The sequence below is a fragment of the Mesitornis unicolor genome, unplaced genomic scaffold (assembly GCF_000695765.1).
Source record: "Mesitornis unicolor isolate BGI_N332 unplaced genomic scaffold, ASM69576v1 scaffold1856, whole genome shotgun sequence".
In the NCBI taxonomy this organism is placed as follows: Eukaryota; Metazoa; Chordata; class Aves; order Mesitornithiformes; family Mesitornithidae; genus Mesitornis; species Mesitornis unicolor.
This window is the reverse complement of record NW_010190034.1, coordinates 43,333-57,887: the sequence shown is the minus strand read 5'-3', so window position 1 is coordinate 57,887 and position 14,555 is coordinate 43,333. Positions and strand designations below refer to the sequence as shown.

General features: G+C 43.1%; 1 protein-coding gene across 1 annotated transcript in view; it reads left to right on the top strand.

Annotated features, from left to right (window-relative positions):
- Positions 1-6,902: 6,902 nt before the first annotated feature.
- The window catches only part of LOC104542049 (low-density lipoprotein receptor-related protein 4-like), a gene marked incomplete at its 3' end in the record, with an annotated part of 50,873 nt that continues 43,220 nt past the window's right edge, over positions 6,903-14,555 (top strand). Inside the window, exon 1 of the mRNA XM_010186249.1 lies at positions 6,903-7,008. Coding sequence (XP_010184551.1) covers positions 6,903-7,008 — 106 coding nt within the window. The remainder of the gene's footprint in view (positions 7,009-14,555) is intronic.

Here is a 14,555-nt window from a genome sequence, read left to right as displayed (position 1 = left end):
AAAAGTATGCCCGTCCAGGCCATGGGCAGCCAATTTCTCCAGCAAAGTGCTGTGGGAAAAAGGATCAAAGTCTTTACTAAAATCCATGTACACGTCATCCACAGCCTTTCCCTCATCCGCTAAGTGTGTCATAGCAGGAGATCAAGGTAGCCAAGCAGGATGTACCTTTCATAAACCCATGTTGACTGTTCCAGATCTTCTGGTTGTCCTGGATGTGTTTCGTGATGGCACCCAAGATGATCTGCTCCATGACCTTCCCCTGTACTGAGGTCAGACTGAGAGGGCTGTAGTTGCCAAAATTCTCCCTCTGGCCCTTCTTGTAAATAGGCATCTGATTTGCCAACCTGCAGTCGAGAGTAACTTCCCCAGTCAGGCAGGACTGCTGATAGATGATGGAAAGGGGCTTGGTGAGCACCTCTGCCATCTCCCTCAGTCCCCTTGGGTGGATCCTGTCTGGCCCCATAGACTTGTGTGTGTCTGACTGGCAGAGCAGATCAGTAACCATTTCCTCTTGGCTCATGGGAGCTTTGTCCTGCTCCCTGTCTTCTGTCTGAGGGGGCTGGGTACCTGGAGAACAGCTGACCTTGCCATTAAAGACTGAAGCAAAGAAGGCATTAACTACCTCAGCCTTATCCTTTGTCACTGTGGTTCCCCCTGCATCCAGTAAAAGATGGAGCTTCACCTTGGCCCTCTTTTTGTTGTTAATATATCCATAGAGACATTTTTTATTGTTTTTCACAGAACTAGCCAATTTAATTCTAAGTTGGGCTTTATCCCTTCTAATTTTCTCTCTCCATGACCTCGCTTCATCCTTGTAGTCCTCCTGAATTGCCTGTCCCTTCATCCAAAGCTCATGGGCTTCCCTCTTTTTTCTGAGATCCAGTGAAAGCTCCGTGTTCATCTGGGCTGGTTTTCTTCCCCACCAGCTCATCTTCTGGCACGTGCTCTCTAGGCACGCATCTCTAGGATTTTCTTCTTGGAGAGCAAGTCTGAGAGACTCTTGAGCTGCAGTCAGTGTGAGGAGCAGAACTCTTATTTGCTGCTTCGAGCCTAGGTGAAAGGAGACTCACTATGAAATGACACAAAAATAAGTTTTCATAAAGACTTTCTTAACCTCAAATGAAGCTGATGTTTGTGGGCTTTTGCTTTGCTGAATTGTGGATGACTGAAACTCCTTATATCGAGGAATTACGGTGGTTGTTTAAAATAGGAGAAAAATGGCGACTGAACAGTCAGGATCCCGATTCCGATGGCATGAGACACATGCCTGTAGTGGGATGCTTAATGCTAGCACAACTTTGGGTTGTGAAAAGTACTAACAGATGCTTCTGTTTTTCATGAGGTTCTTAGGTTCTTAGATTTTTCTGTGTTTAGCCACCAGTCAGCAAATCGCAAACCATTAAGATTAACGGACAGTATTGTACATGCATATTAAATGCTTGTACTGCAAATTGCAGTTTTGTCAAACAGTGCATGATAGAAGACAGTGTAGACTCTTGTTTCTCAAGCTGTTGTATATTAATAGCAACTTTGTGATGCTGCAGTTCTCAGAACTAAGAGGCAGCAGCTATTTCCCTAGGATGGGTTGGGATGAGAATAAAATTCACCTCCCTGTACTATAGTGATGAAGTTATTTGAAGAATTGTTGTCCAGCAGAGCTTCCAGCAGAGAACGTGTTTGCCTGAAAACAGACCCCATATTCTGCAATGTCAAGGTGAGGTTTTACTCCTGGAGTTAAATTTACTAGCAGTGAAACATTATGGTGACCCCAGGCAGAGGAGACCACTCTCCTGGCTACCAGCATGGTGACTTCCTCCGTATGCCCTAGCAGGACATAGTCTTCTGTGTCTCATTGTTGCTGCCTGACAGCCCCTCCTGGCTGCTGGAGCTTTCTCTTTCTATTGCATAGTAGCAGTTCTTTAATCAGAAATCTTGTTAGTATTCAAGGATAATTGATCCGACTCTCTGGCAGGGGGTGGGGACCCAGCCTTGCATCCTTCTCCTACTTGCCACCCCCAGTTTGACCCCTGTTGTCTCTTTGTTTTCTCCTGTTAAGTTTCTGCCAGTGATGTGTGTGTGTGCTGTTTTTCCAAGCAGCCTGAAGTTGGCTGTAACCAAGAGCAGCCGTTAAATAGAGCCTGATTTCCCCGCTTCCTGGTGTTTAGTTGTTCGGCTCCATTTTCTGGTCTTCTGTGTTTTTGATTTGCAGAGAAGGAACTTACTTGGTGCCCCCAGGCATCTCTTAAACCCATCAGAACAAACACCATTATTTCAGTCTACTTAGAAATCCTCCTCCTTTAGTCTCAGTATCCATCAAAATAATGTATCCTCTGTAAGACCCTCTGGAAAATGTTTAATAGGATCTTTTCAAACTCAAGGAGAGTTCCAGTTGGGAAGGGGGAGGGGAGAAGGCTAATGGAAGATCTAACTGTGACTTGCAGTAAGCCTGAACTTGGCCTGTGTCAGCTCTCCCTTCACCTCCATGCCGAGGGAGTGCTGAACAGAGCGGATCCAACACTGGGATCAAAGCTGGAAACAAAAGGCTTTGGGAGAAAAATTGCCCGTCTGGCCAAGAGGCAGCCACACAAAGGTGGTGCATAATTTATCATTTGAGGTTTATTTCTGCTGTGCTCCTTCTGGAGAGAGAAGGAGAAAAGAAGTGCCTCTCCTGCTGTTTCGAAGGGGATAAGTGATGGCTTTGGAGACTTGAGGCAGGAAGGGGCTAGAGATACCATGGAAAAACTTTTTCAGTGCAGTCTGTACCCAGCTTCTCTCTTCTCAGACATGGTCAGACATGATTTCTGTTTCGGGGGGAACCCTATTCTTGCCTTTTGAAATTTCAAAGAGTCAGTACTTTTAACTTCTCTAGTCATTCCCAAGTCTCAGTATACGGAGTGGCGCTGCTTTTGGCAAAATCAAGTTCTTTGAATTTCTGAGATATTGCCTTAAGGATTGGTCTAAGTGCTATGGCTCCGTGTAACAAGGAGGAAGAGGCTACATTTGCCCCAGAGGGTTTGTAGTCTAAATTAAACATCTGACATCTGATAAGGATCAGGGTTGTGATAATTCCAGTGGGATAGATAAGGTCCAATATTAAAATAGCATAGCTTTCTAATTAAATTTCCTTTAGCTTTTGCTTAATGGGAAAAGCTTCTGAAAGTTTTTCCTTCCAATCACTTCTTAGAACAAGGATAAAGAGGGGTTTTTGGGTAGGAGTTGGCATCAAAGACTACTGAAAGCTGGTAACTGGGGAAATAAGGATGAGGAAGCAGATGCAAGAGTAGTGTAAACCATGAGAAGAAGGGAAGGGGATATAGGAGTACAGATATTAACAGAAGCAAAGATAGGCATTTTGGAAATGAGAGCCAAGGACTTGAGCTGGCAAAGGAACAGAAAGAGCCATGTAATGAGATCCAAGTGGAGTAATTATATGGGATCTGATGGCAGAAAGAGTTGTTAATTGGGTAGTATAAAAGACTTAAGTTTTGAAAGTGAAGATGAGCATTGAACAGAATTTAACTGTTGAGGCGAGGAAAGAATTATCTTAGTAACACTTGATAAGAGGATGTGAGAACTTACTTGAGACCCTCTACAGTAGAGACCTGACCTAGTGGGGTGATTTTATGAAATATCAAGAGCTTAGCAATGGGAGTAGAGATGGAGAGACTGATACTGGCATAGTGCTGAGATGGTGAGCCCATGAGACAGAGGTGGTGATGGAGCTATCTGCAGCGGTAGAGGCTGGGACCTGTCAGGCTTGGGAGCACACATACAACCAGAAGGATTTTTGAGTGGGATGTCTGGGAGGATATTTTGGAGAACAGTCCTGTCTGGAAAAGTATATGAAATGGGAGGGCTGAGTTGAGGAGAGAAGCTAGGAGTTTGGAAATTATTGCCTGGAAAAAGGTGTAAAGTGAGAACAGGAGATTATTCTGGGTTTGGAAAAGAGTCTGGGTACAAAAGCAGCAAGACTGGTGGCAGAAAACACCTTTCCTGGAACAGGAGGCTACTTTGCTTCCTCTTCTCCATTAAGAATTGCTATGTGAAGGAGTGCGTCACTGGTGAGAACTGTTAAACTATAAACATGTGATGTTCTCAGCCTCCTCCGAAAGGAAGGAAGCAGCATTGAAGCTGCTTGAAGCAGAAGAAGCATTGTGTGACTATGCAAGAAGGTTAGAGGGAAATATGCACTCTGCTTCTTTAGCCTGAATCTCCAGCTCTGTCAGTTCATTTGACTTGGTGACAGCTGGTAGTGTCTGAGAGATGTTTTTGCCTAAGGTGCAGCCATTCACTGTAGCAGAACCATGTCTCATGGGATCTAGGATTAGAATAAAAGAAAGACACACCTTCATTTTTTTTCTTCTTTGTGCTCCCACTCAATTTTAGTTTTGAATTTCCATAACTGCTGAATAGTCAAATCCTTTCTTTCAACTCTGAGGGCAGGGAAAAAATTGAGAAGTCTCAGTATTGTAATTTCCTGCTTCTGTTCTGAGCTCCTGAGGATGAACCAGGAGGTGGGATAATTCTCTGAATTAAAATTGCTTTTGTTAAGAGCAAGCCAGCTTTACGGCTGTCCTTTCTTTGTGATTCAGAGTTTACAACTTCTTCAGGCTTGACAAATTTAGGAAATGAGGTTTTTAAGATTGTGTTCCTCTCACTGTGATTTTTGAAGCCTGTTACTCTTGAAAAGCTTCTTCCAGCTGGAGGACAGGCCTCTAATATGTGCAGCCTTTTTAAAAGGGCCTTGATCAGCATAGCATCTATTAGCATGAGGAAAAACATAATGGAGCTGGCTGTGAGAGAAAACGAGAGCTTGCAGCATGGGAAAGAAAGATAGATAGGAGGCTGCCATTCTGGAGGCTTTAATAGCCAAGAAGCAGGAGAGGACTGGCAAACAGGAATGCTAGTGGCCTATCTGCCTATTTGCCATGGGTCTCAGATAGAAGTATTCAGTGCCTAAATCTTAGGAAGCATGATACAGGAGTAGGTGGGAGACTAGGTCAGATCTTCTGACTGGGGCACTAATCGTTGCCCTGCAAACAGACCTAAGTTTTAATAAAAGGAAGGAGCAGGTTGAATTGTGAGAGCTGTATCCATGCAGAGTCACAGTGGTGACGGGATTTTTCTTGGGCATTGACTTGGAAACAGGGAAGGACTGAATTGGTCTGGTTGGTGAAGTTGCTGCTCTTTGCTATCTTTACTTGGCCTTAGGGAATGCTGCCCCTGGGTCTGACTTCTTTCCTGTACCAGTGAAACGGCAGCTGCAAGGGGGTATTGACTCATGAACAGCTGATTCATGAGCAGTTAAGATGTCTCCACCACAAGGGTGGTAATCTCATGTATTGTCCCAATTGGAACTGTGACTGCTTATGAATCAACACCGTCTGTAGGCCTTTGTTCACTGCGTTTTTGAGTGTAAGGAAGAATTCAGACCTGCAGTCAGCATTACCTTAAACAACAGAAGGCGTTTAGGCCTTTTGGTTAGGTTTTTGGTTGGGTTTTTATTCTTCTTTTTTCCTTCCAGGCCCAGGGTTCTTTTCTCTGTGGAGCAGGTGGGTGCCCTGCCTGTGCCTCAACTCCTCTGAAGAGGCAGATTTGTTGTCTTTGGCTGTTACGTTGAGTAACTTCTGTGCTACCAGTACTCTAGCAGGGAAGAACAACTTCATTGGTCACTACCTTCTGCAACCTTCCACTACAGGCTGCTTTGACTTGTGGCTCATTCACTCACAAGGGAATCCCGTTGTTTCTTTGAGGTTTCTCTTGTTTGCGACCTGCCTCCTGTGAAATGGGAGATGAGGAGCTGTAATCTTCTGTTGCTCTTAGTGCAAATTCCAGACTAGAACAAAATAAGCTAACTTCTTCGGTTAAGTTTTCCAGTCAGTTGTCCCTAGAAAATGTTTTTTCATACTTTCTTTCTTGTTTGTTGTGGTTAGTTTTTCACCCACAAGTCTTCAGAAGTACAGGAGCAAACATTGAAGCTGAAAAGGAATGTCTAAAAAAAGGGATAATTCCTCTGATACTCTGTTGTAACTTTTTGTTGGTTGGTTGTGCTGGAGAAGCAAACTCTTGATGATGGTAATACGTATGCTGGAGGAAGAAGAGAAGCTCAGATGATAATTTTCTGACAAATGGGTCCATGAGCAATTTTTGTCCTGTAGATGCTTTAGAACAGACTGTCAGGGAAGCGGGGGTGGTAGGCACTGGCCTACTTTAAATGCTTGGCAAAACCCCCCATTTAGAGTAATTTGGTACGCGAGGCCAAATCTAACACAGTTACAGTATAGAACTAATGGGATAGACAGGGCAAATGAAACCTATGTACAATCCATCAATTGTAAGATAAAAATAAACAGTACTCAGACAGAAACCTTCAAGCAAGGAAGGGAATGTGGCAGAGATGACATCTTTGGTATGTACATCTTGACTTACCCGCTCAGGCGAAACAGCCCCTGAGCTCAGTCTTTCGATTAAGTGACTGGGACAGCTGCCAAAGCACCTACGTTTGCTAGCTAATATATTGCAGCGCAGTGGTCCTGCAGGTTCATCTTGGAAAGGCATGGAGTGATGTCTGGGTTTGTTTTGGGCTTTTTCTTGAATGATGTCATAACAACATCCTGTATGTCAAGATCTTAAAAATAAATGTGGTGGGGATGCTAAAACTGCCTATTGAAGTGTGGTGAGGAAAGAGGGCCATCAGAGTTATGCCACAGAAGACCAGATGTGCCTAAGGAGCCAGCTTTTTTGACCTTGCAGGGCTGCATACCAAAGTCTTTAAGTTATGTGCTGTATGACTCTGTGCCCTTGAGAGACAAGCAGAAGGGGAGTGGCGTACAGGATGAAAATGATAGTAACTCCATAAGGAATTATTCTGTTGCAAAATGGGGCTGGGCTGAGATGGGCACATGGCAGGGTCCCTCTATAGCCCCGCACTAACCAGCCTCAGGAGCTCTCGCATGCGAAAGGGTCTGTGCCAGTGTGGCTGTGCTGGCTATGTAGTGGCCCTAGCAAGTAAGGCAGATTTCAACTACTCAAAACCATAAGAACTGAATATAATGCTGAGATTTTCCTGCTATACTATTTGATGGCAAATTAAACCTTTGGCTCTCACAAGAATGAGCTCCAGAGCTCTGTATGTTCTTACGTTGTAACCAAAGTGATATGCAAAGACATGATAGAACTAAATCTATGAAATCTGTGTAGTGATGGCTATATAGTAGAACTGGAAGAATTCCCATTGCTGATCTTTGCATAAATAGACTTGGTTTTGGTGTGATTTCAGCCAAAGCAGCAAAAGCTGTCTCCGCCTGAAAGTACTAGAGAACCATAGACTGAAACCAAATGAAAATGCATCCCTATGAAAACATTGTTTCTGGGATTTGGCACTCCTTTTGAGGCTAATGAAGCAAAGGACTTAATCCAAAATCCATCTGTTTGAGAAACTAGTCTGAATCTAAACCAGAATAGCCAACTAGTCTGCCACAAGTTATTGCACAAAGTTATTATGCTGGCCAATAGTACCAAATGAAATGTGCAAAATCAAGTCAGACTCTTACTGAATACTGAACTGACATGTGCAACTTTGAGTCGGATACAGGAAGAACACCATAAATCAAAGAGTAAACGTCTGGGAAAGAGAAGTAAAATGACAGACTGAGAAGGAAATCTAATCCTGTGAGTAAAATATAAAAGGAGATTAGAGAGAGCAAGAAAACACTCATTTTACTAGAAATAAGGCATTATTCCTTGGAATATTTTCATTTCTATTGTTGGACTCCATGCCATGTAGCCTTCTCTGTTGAAACCTCTGGGGAGGCAGGCTTTTCGTATGTTGAAACCACTTCTGGGAGAAACTCGTGTGCTGTCACTTACATGTGGGTAACACTTGCAGAGCTTGTTTTGCCAATAAAAGTGTCTTTGAATTGACTGTGGTGGGATGTGGTGCAAATTCTGATGCAACATGAGGCTCTTTGTAAGTGCAGATTTTGATGAGAACTCGTCTCTAAATCTCTAGTAATTTTGTTTTCTTGTTGCTGTTGTGAATTGGCTCCTTCCTTTCTGTGGTCCATTGTTGTATGGTTGATGTTTGCAAATAAAATGTCTTCCATCTGGTTAAGAAATTTGATTTATCCTTGGAGGCCTGAACTACTGCCTTTGCTAGGAAATAAACAATGTTCCAACTGTCCCTAATTATCACTTTTGCAGAGCCACATCTTTTTCAAGGGCACTAGAAGAAATGACTTCTGGATCATGAATTGCATTTTCCTGTCCTCTATTAATTGATCTCTATCAACTTAACCTCCTCCTTCTGTTTAAACTTTGTAAATTAAACATACTGCTTAGAATTTTTAAACAGTGGGCTGGACAGTGGAGATTTGGCTTGCCTGAACAGAGTCAGTGGCTTGTTTCAAGTGACATGAGGAATGTACCTGCAAATGGCTTATAAAGACATGTTAGTGATTTGGAGTAGAGTTTAGTGTATTCTTGCTTTATGGGAAACATTGTCTTCAAAATACAGTTTTAGAGAAATACAAAGCCCACGTTTTGGAATATCAGAATGAGAGGAATTTTTGTTGCTACTGCCTCTTGCTTTCACTAAACTTGGTATCTCTGAGAGAGAGAAATTGTTTTGGTAGGGGTGCTAGGATGTTGTCACTGATGAGGACTGTTCTCTGCCCACAATGTATGTGGCTTGGCCTCCAGCTGCAGGACTTTCTTAACACACAGGGTGTGGTTTCATGTTATGCCTGGTCTGGTGAAACTGTGGGTTGCCTCACAAGAGTCCCTGTGTCCCTTCAAAAGGTCTATGTGTGTCTCTGTCTGCTGGGTGAATCAGTTTGGCTTCTTGATCTGTCACAGAACTGACCTGCAAAATGGTGAAACCAGTGACACCACAGATTGTGTGGTGTTGGCAAGCTGAAGGGAATTGCTCTTCAGTGCGCTGATCAGTATAGACCTGATGGAAGGATGGGGGGAGGCAAGGCCAACCATTGTTTTGTTACCGACTTGCTGCTACTTCGCTTTGCCTTAATGGTAATTTGGAAAGACTTATCCTGGAAACAAGAGAAGATGAGAATTCAGGCTCAAGATTCATTTTCTGTGGCTCACATAAGCATAGGCCTCTTTATTGTATTGTACTTGTGTGAGAGTCTTAGAGGTGTATTAGCGTCAAAGTGTGGTGAAAGATCAATCTTTAGATTTGCAACTGATACAGTATGTTAATTGGTGATGCCTTTCATGGTACAATCTTTTGTTCATTAAGACTGGAAGCAAACACCTACTATCTTCTTTTATTGGGCTAACTCAGACTTACACTTGTACTTGTTGCCAGAGAAATTGTCAATCTAAATATGAAAAGCTTTATTCCCTTGCTAGTGCCTTGACTCTTCTTCTTAATCTTGCCTTTTAAATGACAGATGTCCAGCACAGAGTTGGGTTTTGTCTCTTATTTGCAGAATCTGGATCAGGGTTTTGCTTGCTCTCCCCACCCTCTCCACTGCTGCAGTGGTGTGTCATGGTTTGACGAGCCTGGCCTGGGCACGCATGCAAAAGGAGGCATGATCACACCCGCCTCCAGAGCTGATGGAGAAATGGCTGCGCTTGATCCTAGGTTTCTGGTCAGCCAAAGGAAGACAGAGCTGGCTGTTTGGAAACATAAGCTGCCTAAACGGCCATTCCTGTTCTCCCTGAATGAGTATGTGGCAGGCTGATGGGGAAGATCTACGTGGGCTGAATCTCACACATGAATTGTCAATTGGATCATGTAAAGATTCACTCTAATGGAAATCAGAGCTTCACAGTGTTACATGCAGTTTGTGCATACAGTAAAGACAGTCGCTAGTCTGAAGTGTTCGTAATTTCTACATGTAATAAATTGACAGATGTACTGAATAACAAGAGAAAAAACCCCAATGAAATACTGATTAACATAGTAAATAGAGGCTCAACTTAAATGCTTTGCCTTTTAGCCCTATGCTGATGTTCCTTGTCTTGTCCTCTCCATCCCCAAAATATCTTTCTATTGAAGCTGCCATTCTCTAATATTTTTTCCCCTCTGACATGCTGCATGTACCATTATCACAATTAAATAGATGCATTTGTTGTGTCTGAGGTCTGATACTGGGAGACTGAAAATTCTTCTCAGATGTAATGCCCTTCTAAGAGGGCATCTGGTTGCTGGTTTTGTCCTAGATAGTGCATGTTCCTGTTATCTGCCAGCACGTTCAATACATGGCTAGCATTAGTCTAATGAAGGGTATCATATGCGAGCCCAGCTCACAAAGCTCTCTTCTGCCTTCGTGACTCTTCCACCCTTTCCCCTGTCCTGACTGTATCCTAACTCAGGGTAAATAGCAAATGGATATTTAACCATGTAACCGCAAAGGTCAAGAAATTTGAGAACAGAAGCATAACTTGGACTTGGTTAGGATTCCAAGAGTTAAACCCTGGATTCCTGACTTGGGATAGTTTAGCTGTGGCCAACTTTAAACAATAATTATTGAATATTCCTGTTTGCTGCTTTGTAGCAGCAAGCTAAATTGCTGGGTAGAATTCTGTAAATATGTAATTGGCTCCAGTGGCCGTATTTACCCAGTAGCTTAAGTGTTTTTCCCCATAACCTTTGGAGATCATCTGTACAGAACTTAACCTGGGAGTGTCCTCTTTGCAAGCTGTGACATAAAGGTTCCCTATGATTGTTGGGCCAGGTGTGCTGATGGCTAGATCTTTTTTAAAATTTATTTATTATTCTTTCTCTCAAAGGATAGTTGACAACTTGCTTTTGGAGTCTACAGAATTTTTACTTGCAAGGATAAAGAACTGAATCATGGTGACTGGTTGCTTAAGAGCTGGGTTTTTTTCTTCATACTGAAGTCAGTGGCTTTTTCCGAGATTATGTTATGTTTTTAAACATTTACTGTACTCAAGTGTAGAATGATCTAATTCAGCATGTTTGTTCCTTTTCATAAGAATTTTCAGCACAGAAGCATGTATATCCTGCTTCTAAATGTACAAACAGTTGGTACGCAGACTGTAAGAAGAAAATAACTCTTGAGCCACTGTAGTAAATATATCTGTAAAGCCTTAAACAGCAAATGACCCCCAACTACTTCAGTCAGTTTGACTCTGAGGCCATGGCTTTACAAGCAGTGAAGCAAAGGGAGGAATCAAACTGAGCTGGGTGAGGAGGAGTTGGAAGATCCTTCAAATTTGCATCTTTTTGCTGCTCGTCTCGCGCTGTGTTTTACCAGTCTGCACAAAGCTGTGCCAGCCCATGGAGGTCATGGGACTGGGAGAAGGGGAACGAGGGCTGGGAGCTCTTTAAGCTTGCACTGCTGCTAAATTTGAAACCACAGTCTTGAAGTTTGTTTCCCATTTTGAGTAAGTATCAGTGTGTTTCTGGAGGACCTGTGAGCTGTGTTATTACTTAAGCATAGTCAAATCAAGGCTGCTTCCTGTCCTTCACTTATCACGCACAGAAGAGGGTTTGTTTTGGGAGGGGGGGTATCTGGCAGAGAAATTGAGGAACTAGGTTATAGCACAAAGGGCAGAAGATTCTGTCTTCCCCATGGAAAAGAGTCATGCTCTTCTGAGGACTTGGTACCTAAATCATCTTGTGTGTGCTTGAGTTTGCCAAGTGTTTGTGCAGTTATAAGGAGGGACATGGGAGCGATTTCCAGAATGCTGTTGCTATTTGTAATTCCACATTGTTTGATGGTGTACAGTAAAAAATGGAGGGAAGGGAATGAACCTCTAAGCATACTTCTCAGAGTCTGAAATTAATGGACCACATTCAACCTCAGAATAAAGGACTAGGCAGTGGGAAATCTAACAGCTCAACCTCTGAGGTTGAGATGTATGCTATCGTGACTGTAATGGTGTGTAGCGTAGTGGTGTACTGTGACTTCAGTAGATCTGATCTTGACTCATCAATGCTTGTTGGCTCAAGGTCCACATGTACCAGAAGTTCTTACTTAGAGAATGTTCTGTAGGAATAAATGTAATGTTCTTACAGTGTCTGGGAGCAATGGCAATGTAAGGTATGATAATATTTAGCAAATCTAGTCAACATAAACTGCACACTAAGGCCTTTTTCCCCACCACAGAATCACAGAATATTCAGAGTTGGAAGGGACCTCGAAAGATCATCCAGTCCAACCCCCCTGACAGAGCAGGATCACCTAGACCAGGTTGCAGAGGAACGCATCCAGGCGGGTCTTGAATGTCTCCAGAGAAGGAGACTCCACAACCGCTGTGGGCAGCCTGGGCCATGCTCTGTCACCCTCACAGTAAAAAAGTTTTTCCTCATGTTCAGATTGAACTTCCTATGCTCCAGCTTGCTGCCAGTGCCTTTTCCTGTCATCGGCGATCACTGAGAAGAGCCTGGCTCCTTCCTCCTGACACTTGCCCTTTACAAATTTATAAACATGAATGAGGTCACCCCTCAGTCTCCTCTGCTCCAAGCTAAAGAGACCCAGCTCCCTCAGCCGCTCCTCATAAGGGAGATGCTCCACTCCCTCAATCATCTTTGTGGCTCTGCTGGACTCTTTCAAGCAGTTCCTGTCCTTTTTGAACTGAGGGGCCCAGAACTGAACACAATATTCCAGATGCGGTCTCACCTTTTTTGTGTGTGTGCTTGAGAAATCAATTTTTTTTTCCTGACTGAAAAAAGTAATTTTACTGCACAACCATTAAAATGGATTATAACATAACTCTTAACTTAGTAGTGAGAAGAGAGGAAAAAAGTCTGTGTCTAACTGGAAAGAAAAACTCCCAGGACTTTTCAAGGTAGATTGTAATTACTGAAGATAAAATTCTGCTACGAATAGAAGTAACTAGATGAGTAGCCCTGTGTTCTGCTGCATCTTTACTCCTATCCAGTCATTTTAGGTAGCATTTATAGCACTGATGGGGTTGGGTCACTCTTTGATCAGAGTAAGTATTCTATACTTGGCTGAATAACATCACTTGTTGCAATGCCCACAAATTGCCTCAAAAGCTTGATTCAACTTGAGTTGTCTGTTGCACCCTACTCCCCAAAGTACAGTGAAATAACAGAAGGGAAATGGCTCTTGAGTCATCTCAGTAAATGCGTCTGTAAGACTGAACAGTAGACGCCACGCTGTCTTGTCATGGTTTTTGGCCCTGAGATCATGGTTCTAGCAAAAGGCAGTATGCCTGCATGTAGGGTGAACTTTTCCTCTGTATGCAGAAGAGTTTGAAAGGCTTTTAAAAAGTGCCAAAAATTCTCCTTCCAGGGCTGAATGGTGTGTGTGCTGAAACGGTTTGTGGGCTTTGTAAGCAATCTGTGTCTTTTATTTAGATATGCACTTCAGATCCTGGAACTTGGTCCAGGAAGTAGTATCAGAAGCGTTTCTTAATATTGTTAATACAGGTTCTTCTCATGAGAACAATCTGTAGCCTCTTTAGCCTGCTTTTGTCTGTGAGCAATGGTTATTTCAATATATGTGCATACCTCCTCACCCAAAAAACTGGTCCCAGAGAATAAAAGTTTCATTAAAATAGGCAGCATAATAAAGGGAAGGCACCACAGAAGTTACTTGGCTGTGGATGAAGGCTCCTCATGAGTTTGTGTTTTTTTAGACGTGAAAGAATCCCTTCTCTCTCTCCATTTGGCAACAGATGCACGAAAATTGACTATTAGAGATGAATCCATCTGAAACTGGCTCTGTTAGTTCTGCTTCTCGTGTAGCTATTGAGATTAATCAGGTGTGCAAGTTGGAGTCTTGCTGGACTTAAGCCTATTTCCAGGTTCCCAAGTGGTGGCAGCAGTCCAAGCGGTTCTTTCACCAAGCTCAGGAGATACTTAGTCCTCTCTTGTTAGGAGGCAGAAGTCTTCAATGGGCTTTAATTGGGTTGCCCTTTAGGACTGCTCAAAAGCTTTGGCTGGTTTAGGACGTGGCTGCAGGTGGATATTTTCGCTGAGAAGCATGTAAACTTGTGTTCTGAGCTAACTGGCTGCTGGCTGATTCTCAAAGAGAAATGAGAGGTTTGGGGTGGGTTTTTGTTGTTTAAACTCATGAAATTTTTTAACTGGATTTTATCTGTTAAGGTTCTGATATTGTGCTCATCCCCAGCTTAAGGAAGGCTGTGGTCTCTTGTACAGCAAGAAATTTTAACAAGGATATGTGAAATAACTGCTGCTCCCAGGGATCTGCCCTGTGCCTCTAGATGGCTCAATATGAGGTAAAATGTTGCTGAATGTCACTGTTTACAGCCTGGCAACTTCCATTTATTTTAGCATGCTGGATTATAAACTGGTGCTTTAGGAACTGCATACAACTGTCCTGAGGTAATATCTTGCCAGATAAGATCCTCTAGATTGCTGGGTCTAGTCTGATAGAAGTGGAAGGAGGCTGCAGGCGTTATGCTCTTTTCCCTCTGGAAACTTGAATCTCTTGGTCTTCAGGCCGTGTTACAAGGCCTGTGTGCCTCAGCCTGAGCGTGGCCAGAGTAGAAGTTAGCTGAAGGGTTTCACTGAGGGCAGAGAAAGAAGGAAAGACGTTCCATGTGCTCCCAAAACCACCTCAGCATCTTGG